At 41.6% G+C, this 12,283-nt stretch overlaps 1 protein-coding gene and 1 pseudogene across 1 annotated transcript in view; one reads left to right on the forward strand and one right to left on the reverse strand.

Annotated features, from left to right (window-relative positions):
- LOC126473672 (solute carrier family 22 member 1-like) overlaps window positions 1-12,283 on the reverse strand; it is a 165,459-nt gene that overhangs the window by 92,098 nt on the left and 61,078 nt on the right. Inside the window, exon 4 of the mRNA XM_050100907.1 lies at window positions 795-952. Coding sequence (XP_049956864.1) covers window positions 795-952 — 158 coding nt within the window. The remainder of the gene's footprint in view (window positions 1-794; window positions 953-12,283) is intronic.
- Window positions 3,423-3,540, forward strand: LOC126475672 (5S ribosomal RNA; annotated as a pseudogene).

The raw sequence follows: 12,283 nt of genomic DNA on the forward strand, positions 1-12,283 counted from the left end.
CGAAACGATTACTGCATCACGCTATCTGGACATTCTTCGTGAATTTGTGGCGGTACAAACTGCCTTAGACGACACTGCGAACACCTCGTGGTTTATGCAAGATGGTGCCGGCCACATCGCACGGCCGACGTCTTTAATTTCCTGAATGAATATTTCGATGATCGTGTGATTGCTTTGGGCTATCCGAAACATACAGGAGGCGGCGTGGATTGGCCTCCCTATTCGCCAGACATGAACCCCTGTGACTTCTTTCTGTGGGGACACTTGAAAGACCAGGTGTACCGCCAGAATCCAGAAACAATTGAACAGCTGAAGCAGTACATCTCATCTGCATGTGAAGCCATTCCGCCAGACACGTTGTCAAAGGTTTCGGGTAGTTTCATTCAGAGACTACGCCATATTATTGCTACGCATGGTGGATATGTCGAAAATATCGTACTATAGAGTTTCCCAGACCGCAGCGCCATCTGTTGTTGAAAATTGTAACTACTGTAAATTCGAAAGTTTGTCTGCCTGAAAATGTACTGTTGTCCCAAGCATATTGCAACAAACGGTGTATTTCTATCGCTGCTCGTTTAGTTTGTATTGCCGTTTCAAATATACCGGTCATTTTTTAAACACCCTGTACCATGGCGCCGCTAAACATAGTCCTTGAGAGTGTTACATTTCTTCTCAGGCATTTGAAGTGCTTTTCCCAGGTTCTGGAATGAGCAAACTGCCGTAACGTTTCAAAAGATTTCCTGGTACTGCCGAGATTACTGTAACAGCTACGTCAGTTTTTTTTTAACACTCACCAACAGACAAGACCGATTCCACCATGGGCCCAGCCGCAGCTGACACGAGGGATGCCGCCAGGATGAAGAGGGGCAGCATGTGTGGAGCGAGGACGACCAGCACTCTGCTGACCACGTGGGCTGAAAGGCACAGCAGCTGCTGGGGGCGTCGGCCGTACCTGTCGGCAGCAAGAGTCAGCTCAACCCGTGTGTCGAGGTCCTGGGCAGTCCAGCTAACAGATACACTCCCACGATTATGCGCTGCTACTTATAAAAGGATATATTCCACTTATATGTTGATGGACTTTGTAGTTGGGACAGAAAAGAGCAGAGACTGGAGTAGCCAAGGCCTTAGACAGTTTACGAGTGACTGTTAACACTTTAGGCTCTGTGGCCGTACGCCAAAGGGGCGCCTGTGTCGGCCGTGTGGACGGCTCCTGTATCCCGTAACGGCGCAGCTTTCCAAATGGTTCAGATGGCTCTGAGCGCTATGGGACTTAACACCTGAGGTCATCAGTCCCCTAGAACTTAGAACTACTTAAACCTAACTAATCTAAGGACATCACACACATCCATGCCCGAGGCAGGATTCGAAACTGCGACCGTAGCAGCAGCGCGGTTTCGGACTGAAGCGCCTATAACCGCTCGGCCACAGCGGCCGGCGCGCAGCTTTTCCATTTGCTGGAATGTGCTTTCCCATGTGCTCCACGACTTTCGACTGTATGATGGCTGTAGCTGCTCATATCTTGCCTTCTAGATGCAGCAGAGTTATAAGTGTGCATGTAAACTCTCATGAAGAAATGAAAAACAGGGTCTTCCAACGAGCTTCAGAGCAAGGAAGCTAAAGGTTCTGTCTTTTTCCTTCTTTTTATTTTTGGAAAAGTACAAAAACACTGGAGGCAAACATCATGGACAAGGCCGGTGTAGCGTGTGTCAACCAGCTTCACAGCTACTACCCAGTCACGAGAAACACAATGAAGTGGCGAAAAAACTTTTCTTTTCCGTTTGCCTAACGTCTACTGTGAATGCTTTTATTTTGTAAGCGGATGTCGCCAACCAGAAGACACCTCTAGTGTAATTTGTAAAAGGAAGTTAGTATGAGTTGTTAGTTGCGGGAGCAGACATTCGATCGTTGGAACCAACAGCACCCTCTAGCCTGGATAGAAATTTTGGTCATCTTCCAGAACAACAAAGGAAACACCACGTGCTACTGTGAAGGTCGCTTTGGCAAAGGAAAGAAAGAGACTGGGAAGCGGATAAGGAAAGAAACCAGATAATCGTACAAAGACTGCAGTGTCGGACTTCGAGTACAACAACGTGTGTAAATTATAAGTATATATGAATTACAAGTCATCATTTTTAGTCATTGAATATGAAATGAATTTGCACTTGTGAAGTTAATTTTTTTGTTTTTATTTGTGAGATAATATAAAACTTTATCTTTGTTAGTCTGTTCCATTTACTCCCTACCCCTCCTCGACAATTACGGTCAGCAGCTCACGGTCTTCTGCTTCGCGATGCTGACTCTCGACCATGGGGCTCTGGGACGATTCCTGGCCGGGTCGGGGATTTTCTCCGCTAGGGACTGGGTGAGCGTGGATTGTCCTCATAATTATTTCATCATCAGTGATGCACAAGTCGCGGAAGTTGCGTCAAACAAAAAAAAGTACATGAACTCTGGCGGCCGAACTTCTCAGGATGGGATTTCCGGCCAACAGTGTTACACGCATATTTCATTTCATTTCAAAGAAAAGATGCAGAACACAGAATGAAGCTTACAGTTGTAGTTGGACTGGTGGGCCAAAGCGTTAAGACCAGCTGTTGAATATTATCGTGATCACCCTTTCGAACGCATACATAAGCAATTCTGCATGGCATGAATTTGCCCGATTGTATACTAAAAATTTTCCACTGAACTGATGTTAATTTTGTGGCGAAGATATCAAAATCAATTCACAATCATGCTCGTGAAACCACTGCAGTATGATATTGGCCTTGTAACATGGACAGTTATCCTGGTGGAAGATGTCGTTGCCGTCCGGGAACACAATAAGCGTGAAGGGATATAGGTGGTCCACAGCACTAAACATGCAATCCACATCTGTCACGATACCTTCGACAGTGCCACAGGTCCCACGAAAACCCATATCAGTGTCCACTGTAGCATAGTAGTACCTCCACCAGCCTGCATCCATGGAACGGTATGTTGAGGATGTTGGTGGAGTAACTTGGGAACACATAGAGGTCACCCACTCCAGAGAATCCATGTTCAGCAACGTACGCTACATGGTATCCTCCAAAACCTCGTGCCTGCACCACCATTACGCTCTGTCTTCAGATCTGCCACAGATCGCTGCCCATTCTGCTTTATGGGCAAATCTCCTACATTCCATTCTGCTTTATGGGCAAGATTGCAACGTCCGTGTTCTGTGACAAGATATGGACATTCGAAACCTTGTCACCTACTCCTGGTTCTACAGTCATTCATCCATTTTCCGTAGATACTCACAACGGCAGCATGTGAACAGCTGACCTGCTACACTGTTTCCAAGATGATCGTTCCCAGGTGTAGTGTCATAACAGTATGCACTTTGTTGAGTCAGGTATATCAGTGGCTTTCCCTAATTGCGCCCCACTTACACTGAGGTGGGCAACGGCCTTGCCGCAGTGGAAACACCGGTTCCCGTCAGATCACCGAAGTTAAGCGCTGTCGGACGTGGCCGGCGCTTGGATGGGTGACCATCCGCGCTGCCATTCGCTGTTGCCATTTTTCGGGGTGCACTCAGCCTCGTGATGCCAATTGAGGAGCTACTCGACCGAATAGTAGCGGCTCCGGTCAAAGAAAACCATCGTAACGACCGGGAGAGCGGTGTGCTGACCACATGCCCCTCCAATCCCCATCCTCATCTGAGGATGACACGGCGGTCGGATGGTCCCGATGGGCCACTTGTGGCCTGAAGACGGAGTGCTTTTACACTGAGGTGACAAGTGTCGTGGGATACCTCCTAATATCATGTCAGACATGCTTTTCCCCAGTGGAGCGCAGCAACTCGGCTTGGTATTGACTCAAAAAGTCGTTGGAAATCAACTGTAGAAATACTGAGCCATGCTGGCACTATATATATATCCATAACTGCGAAAGTGTTGCCGGTGCAGGATTTTGTGCACAAACTGACCTCACGATTATGTCCCATAAAAGTTCCATGGGGTTCATGTCCGGCGATCTGGGTGGAGAACTCGCTCGAATTGTCTGCAATGTTCTTCAAACCAATCGAGAACAATTGTGGCCCAGTCACATGGCGCATTGTGATCCGTAAAAATTCCATCGTTGTTTCGGAACGCGAAGTACATGAAAGGCTGGAAAAAGTCTCCAAGAAGCTGAACACAACCATATCCAGTCAATGGCCGGTTCAGTTGGATCAGAGGACCCAGTCCATTCCATGTAAACACAACTCATACAAATATGAAGCCACCACCATCTTGGAAAGTGCATTGTTGACAAGTTGGGTGTGTGGCTTCGTTGGGTCTGCTCACACTCGACCCTAACATCACCATTTACCACCTGAAATGAGGACTCATCTCACCAGGCCAAGGTTTCCCAGTCGCCTAGGGTCCGACCGATAATGTGACCACCCCATGAGAGACGCTGAAGGCGATGTCGTGATGCTAACAAAGGCACTCAAGTCAGTCGTCTGCTGCCCTGGCCCATTAAAGCCAAATTTCACCGCACTGTCTCGACGGTTGCGCTCATCGTACGTCCCACATTGATTTCTGCGATTATTTCATACAGTGGTGCATGTCTGTTAGCACTGACAACTCTACGGGAAACACCACTGTTCCCGGTCGTTAAGTGAAGGCCGCCGGCCACTGTGTTGTCCTTGGTGAGAGGTAATGCCTGAAATTTGGCATTCTCTGAATACTTTTGGCGCTGTGGTTCTCTGTATATTCAGTTCTCAAACGATTTCCCATGGGTCTAGCTCCAACCACTATTCCGCGTTCAAAGTCTGTTAATTCCCATTGCCTTAATCACTTTGGAAACCTTTACATGAGTCACCAGAGTACAAATGATAGCTCCTCCAATATACTGACTTTTTATACCTTGTGTAAGCGATACTACTCCCATCTCTATACGTGCATATTGCTATATCGTGACTTTTGTCACCTCAGCGTAATGCTATTACTTATTGACAAAAGATGAAGAAGAACAAGAAGCAGAGAAACATCCCATCACGAGTTGAATCTGCAGTGACGAGCCAGAACATTACTACCACCACCCACCACGAGATTGTGGCAGTTCCGACGCTTGAAGCTGTAAGGACAGCACATAGGGACTTCAGAAAATAAGCTACACATGTCGTCTCACGCTAAGACCATTCAGCAACAAGAGTGGCACACTGTCAGAAGAGAGTTTTATGTTCCGTGTTTCCTGCAGACACAGTTGTGCTGCGGTTCGGATAAGGTGCATCAAAGCGTTCGACTGAAGTGAAGTGACTCCAAAGTTCCAACTACTTGGCCGCCTTCCAAAAGTCAGGGAAGTTGCATGGGGGCTTAATTAAATATAAGATTGAAAATATTTTTTATTTTTCGTTTTTAGTAGCTGTAAGTCCGATTACGCTGTTTCGTAATCGGTTGGCCCTGACTAGTATTATTACGCTATCTGACTGCAAAGAATAACAACAAACAATGAAAGAAAATTTTCGTAAACACAGTAAATTAATTAAGTCCCCAGCAACTATGAAACCCACGAAACCAAAGCATAAGTATAACTGTTCTGTATGTGGAAGTATGACTCAACGCACATCTGGCACGGTTCTTCTTCAACAAGACAAGAATTTTTTTATACCAATTTTACTGACATGATAAAAGAAAATTACATATACTATAATTGCTCAAGGAAAGTAGAATTACACTATAATACCAGAACACACGCCAGATGCTTTGTTGACTGAACCTGTAATGACGCATTATTTAGGACACTAAAATAAAAAACAAACTGAGTTAATTACCTCATTTATATTGATGAAAATCATTCTAATCCTTACATTATATCTCAACCAGAACTCTCCAATATCACATCTCAGCAAGCACTGCCTAATAGCACATCTCAACAAACACTCTCTGCTACAACATCTCAGCACAGACTACCACGAGACCTCGACAGGCACTGACTAGTACGAGCTCTCCCCAAGCACTGACTTCCACGAGTTCTTAACAGGCACTGACTGCTACGAGCTCTCGACAAGCATTGTGGAGGCGGCTTAATAATACTCTTTGGCGCAATCTCTGGCGCAGTGGCTCAGTGTAGCCACCGTTCATATGCCCCTCCTCCACAGGCCAGAATTTGATGGTATTTTTGCCAGCATTGGTGGTGAAAATACCACCAAATTCGTCCACAAAAATACAGACAAAAATAAAAGATAATATTAATACCTAAATATCACATAATTAGTTAAAATTTTGGCTTTGCACTGACCTTTCAATAACCTAATATATAAAATACAGTAGGCAATACAAATTCTTTTCATACATGTGGCTTTACATAATAGTTTACACAATACATAAAAAATCAGTTTATACAAATGTTCACATAAAATGCTTTCAATGATTAGTTTATACAAAAAAAAAAGACACCAACAGGTAACATCTTTTCAGTAGAAGCAGTCCATCAGTGGCACCCAGTAAAGTTTAGCAGGTACACCCAGCAACAAGTCACATTAGTTCAGTAGAAGCAATCCATCAGAGGCACCCAGCAATGTTGAGTAGGTGTAGACACCGGCAAGTGACATCATTTCCATAGAAGTAGCTTCATCTTTGCACCCAGTAATGTTGAGCAGGTGCAGACACCAACAAGTGACTTCATTTCAGTAGAAGCAGTCCATCAGTTGCACCCAGCAATGTTGAGCAGGTGCAGACACCAACAAGTGACATCATTTCAGTAGAAGTAGTTCCATCTGTGGTACCCAGTAAAATTGAAGAGGTACACACAGCAACAAGTCACATTAGTTCAGTAGAAGCAGTCCATCAGTGGCACCCAGCAATGTTGAGTAGGTGCAGACACCGGCAAGTGACATCATTTCAGTAGAAGCAGTTCCATCTGTGGCACCCAGTAAAGTTAAAGAGGTACACACAGCAACAAGTGACATCATTTCAGTAGAAGCAGTCCGTCAGTGGCACCCAGCAAAGTTGAGTAGGTGCAGACAGCAACAAGTGACATCATTTCAGTAGAAGCAGTTCCATTAGTGGCACCTAGCAATGTTCAAGAGGTACACACAGCAACAAGTCGCATTAGTTCAGTAGAAACAGTTCATCAGTGGCACCCAGCAATGTTGAGTAGGTGCAGACAGCAAGAAGTGACTTCATTTCCATACAAGTAGTCCATCAGTTGCACCTAGCAATGATGAGCAGGTCCAGAGAGCAGTCCATGATATTCACTATCACCGATCACACTGATCATCAGAGTATATAAGCACAAATTAAACATGTCCTAGTGGCACCAATCATGTAGAAAAAGTACAAGTAACAGTCCATAATATTCACTATCCCTGATCACACTGTTCATCAGCAGAAATTAAACATGTCCTAGTGGCACCAATCATGTAGAAAAAGTACAAGTAACAGTCCATAATATTCACTATCCCTGATCACACTGTTCATCAGCAGAAATTAAACATGTCCTAGTGGCACCAGTCATGTAGAAAAGGTACAAGTAACAGTCCATAATATTCACTATCACTGATCACACAGTTCATCAGCAGAAATTAATCATTCCTAAGTGTCACACATTACGTTGAAAAAGTGCAGGTAACAGTTCATAATATTTACTATCACTAATCAGACAGTTCTGGCATGAACAATAGTTAGAAAACACATACAAATACTTTTACAATGCTCTTACACTAAACATACAAATTCTAATAAACACACAAATGATGTCAGATAATTGTCATATTAACTATTACAAATACTCAAATATCAGTAAACCTATAATATTCATGGGTGTCAGTGCAAGCCACTACAAACAAATAAAATAATATTTACGAGATAGGTGGGTAGGATTAGGAAAGGAGAACACACAAAACACACTCATTCATCTTTCGTCCACATTAAGTACTACTGTGTAATTGAATAGTGTTAACTGTGTAAATGTAATTCTGTCAAAATCTGATGTTCATCATTGTGTATCAAGTAATAGTGGCAGCAATGTATAACAGTCAATAATAGTTAGGTCAACGTCATAGTCATCATGTCAAGACCAATGTTTGCCAAGCCAGATCAAATGTACTGTTGTTGAACAACTGTCAGTGAGCCAAAATATGCAAATACTTCCTCTCTTCAAAAAAAAGTATATACTGCTTAGTGATTTAACAAAGTGTGTGTATAGACTATCTTCCTTCTACTTTAGTGTTCTAGTCTGCTATCTTCATCCTCCTTGTTCCATAAGACCAACAAAAAAAAATATATATATGCATCTCACTTACTTTACCTCTTATATACGAAAACTCCAATAATCATCAGCATCACATGATCTCAATAATACCTCAATAATACCTCTTCAATACGTCGATACATATAAACCTTATTGCTAATATATGCTCCTCACTTACTTTACCTCTTATCCACCAAAACTCCAATAATCATCAACTTCACACAATCTCAATAATACCTCAATAATACCTCTTCAATACGTCGATACATATGAACCTTATTGCCAATATATGCTCCTCACTTACTTTACCTCTTATCCACCAAAACTCCAATAATCATCAACTTCACACAATCTCAATAATACCTCAATAATACCTCTTCAATGCGTCGATACATATAAACCTTATTACCAATATCATTTCACTTCCATAACAACTCTTTCCTCTAGTCAGTCTCCTCGAACAAGTACAGATAAAATCCTAGTGCAAACGTCAGTTCATCCTCCCATACAATCTGAAGACACACTGTCAACACACAACCTCTGTGTAATCCATCTGACCCAAATCTTCTACTCATTATGAATTATAAACAAAAGAAATGCATACATGACCTCTAACAGACTTAGTTCGAATAACTCTCAGTAATTAAGTACGATTACGGAGTGTGAATGATCATAATATTTCACAGTGTGTACACCACTTCAAGAATTATGGCAGAAGCAAACATGTGGAGTATTTCTTGTGTCAAGTGTCACTTCCTATTTCAATTGCTCGCGAAAAATGCAGTGTAATAATTGTTAATGGTCTAAACCTAGTAATGGTATGTCATGTCGTTAGCTTCCTTCCTATTAGCATAAAGTTATACAGCTTCCATAAAACCTCCAGCTCATGTGACCTCAACGAAGTTCTTTGTACCAATGTCGTTCGTCGAATTATAGCAGTTCATTTTCTTATCTTAAAAATATAAGGCACTGAGCGTAAGCAAAACAAGTAATAGCGAGTAAATATACCAGTAGAGAACAGAATGTCAAAAAGTGGATGCAGCACAATCATTACAACGAGGCTCTGCCAAGCGAACAATCTATAACTAATCCAATAGTGTGACCTAAACTCTCTGTTTGTACACAGAATATCAGCATTTCTATACACCAAATTAAAGAGTAGTTATGACAACAAACAGATATGTATAAATATGCAATCCATACGCAAAGCAGGAAACATCTCTTACGTAATAAACAGGTCATTAGTATCATATCAGCATAAGCAAATAAAAGTTCATATGTAATCTTAATAAGTAAACATGAAAGCGCAAGCAGATAAATCACAAGGTATAACTTACATACATATCAGCACAATAAATCAGGTGACAATTATAATTTAAATAAATAAGCACAGCAGGCACATAATAGAAAAATATGACATCAGTGAAAAAGCAGTGCAGCTAAGCGATGCATAATATACACAAGTTACAACCCAGTTAATTAATAATCATTGTCAAAATCAGTTAACGTACGCAAGCACGTCGCTTCACAAGTAAATTCGTAGAACATGAAAGTAGCACAAAGTATGAATCACGTAATCGCGAGCAGCAAATTACGTCTAAAGTACGTACCTAAGTGGAAATATGTTACCTGAAAAATGAACTCAATTAATAGTTACCCTTTTTAGTTTATTAGTTTCTTCTTCGAAATTACATTCTTCCTGAAAATTTCTCGATAGCAAGTCCTCTTAACGTCGGAGACACACAGAATTTACCTGAAGTTCTTAAATATTTTATAGAACCGTATCCTGAAAAATACTGAATGTTAATAACATAATTCATCAAGTCACTATAGCTTTATACTGAATTTAGTCGGAGAAATTAGACTGTGTATTTTTTACGGCTGTCAGTGCATTCGCACTGAGCGCTCGATCAGCTGTAGACGCATGACGTAGGAAGCAATTGTTTGCGGTCAACGACTGCCTTGTGCAGCGCGCAGACTTGACTGTTGCTTTGTATATATGCCGCCGCCAAAACACAGCGCGGTATCCTTGTACTCTCCGCATGTTTACATGTAGCTGTGAGTTTCTCAAAAGTATGTCATTCCACAAAAATTTTAACGTTAGATATATGATGTATTCCTTTAGAGCGTCGAGATTTAAGAGTTTCTACTTCAACAGTGTTATCATGAATAATTTTGCGAATTCTATATGGACCGTTATAAAGCAGAAAAAATTTGCGACACAAGCCTTTTCCTTTGTGAGACAAACGGTGGGACTTAATTAACACCTTCTGACCAACTGACAAAATTTTTAAACGACCAGGACGTTTTGCTGATTTCTCTCTTCTAGCAGCCGCAGATGCAATATTTCGTAGAGCCAGGTTGACAACTTCAGAATGCCGCAGTTTCCGTGAAGGCGGAAAAGGAACGATTTCAGATATGCGATTTGTCGGTGCTTTATTTTTTAATGTCGGTATAGGCGGTAAAGAAGTTGAATCATTAGGGAGTTCATTCAGAATGTTTTGAAAAATATGAAGATACTGATCCCAAGTTCTGTGATTCTGATGACAAGACACAATTTATTGATTTCCTTCATCCATCTCTCTGAAGCGTTAGATTGAGGGTGAAAAAGTGAAATGAAAATTGGTTTAATTTTACGACGCTGTAGAGTACGAAGCCAAATTTTAGAACGAAACTGTGATCCATTATCTGATATAACCTTATCAACATGACCAACTTCTTTAAGAAAATGTTTGATGAAAGCGTTAGATACTGAACGAGCTGTTGCTTTGCGTAAAGGTGTAAAATACACATATTTTGACGTCAGTTACACTGCTACGAAAATGTACGCAAAACCATTAGTAGATCGAACCACTGGACCGAACAAATCGACTGCAGCCATCTCCTTTAATTTCGCTGGAATGATAGGAAATAACGGTGCTCTGTGAGAAACTGTTGGCGGCTTAGCCTTTTGACATAATTTGCATTTGGCCAGAACAGATCGAATACGTTTTTCCATATTACTGAAGTAGCAATTTTCTCGTAATTTGTGAAAGCATTTTCTGGGACCAAAGTGTGCATAACTGAAATGCGTATACCAAATCAATTTATTGACCCACTCATCAGGAATACAAACTAACCAAACAGAGTTGTCGACCGATTTTCGTTTAAAAAGAAGTTTCCAGATAGATCGCAAAAACGAGGTGTGGCCAAATCGTCCAAACTAACAAAGCGTCTAAGAAAATTACAGACACCAAGGAAACTACGAACATCACGTTTTGTAGTAGGAACAGCATAATTACGAATAGCGCCTAATTTCTCTGGATCAGGAAGAATACCTTCTGTAGAAATAATGTGACCGAGAAATTTCACCTGAGAACGACCAAATTCAGATTTTTCCAAGTTTACTGTAATGCCAACTCTTGCAAAGATACGTAATAATGAATCCAAAATTTTGTTGTGCTCAACTCTAAGAACGTTTAGCAATAAGAAAGTCGTCAACATACGAAGTAATATTGTCACGAAGATAAACAGGTAACATTTCGTTTAAACTACTAATGAATGCTGCAGAAAATATAGTAAGTCCAAACGGTAAATTCCAAAGTCACTTTTAGGTACAATTAGTCATATCCGGTTATTGTTTACTTACTCACTAGATAGATTGATAGTCGAAGAGTTGGTTTGACAGATGCAAAGAATAGTAAAAGAGTAGGCAGCGGTACAGAAAACTAAAAGAGAAATAGCACCACTACAGCTCGGGGCCTTATGCTCGCTACGGCACATATTCACTTAGAGTAGTGAATCCCCAGAGGACTCTAATAGCCGCACATAATTTCCAGTTTGTGACTTTGTGGCAAATCTGGCGGAAGTGCGTACATAAATTGATCTAACCATGAACATGGATGTATGTCATTCTTAGAATTGCGGAAGATCTTAAATTTGCGAACAGTCAAAAAGTGTTTATAGTCAAAGTTTTCGCCTCGTGGCGACAAAGACCTACCGCGTCTGTCCCAGTCCCAATGACGATTATTGTCAAGTTCGCGCGCCTGGCGCTCTCTTGTTGCCTCCCGTAAATGAAACAAATTATTTTCTTCAAACCCCTCTG

This window comes from Schistocerca serialis, chromosome 4, assembly GCF_023864345.2.
Source record: "Schistocerca serialis cubense isolate TAMUIC-IGC-003099 chromosome 4, iqSchSeri2.2, whole genome shotgun sequence".
NCBI lineage: Eukaryota > Metazoa > Arthropoda > Insecta > Orthoptera > Acrididae > Schistocerca > Schistocerca serialis.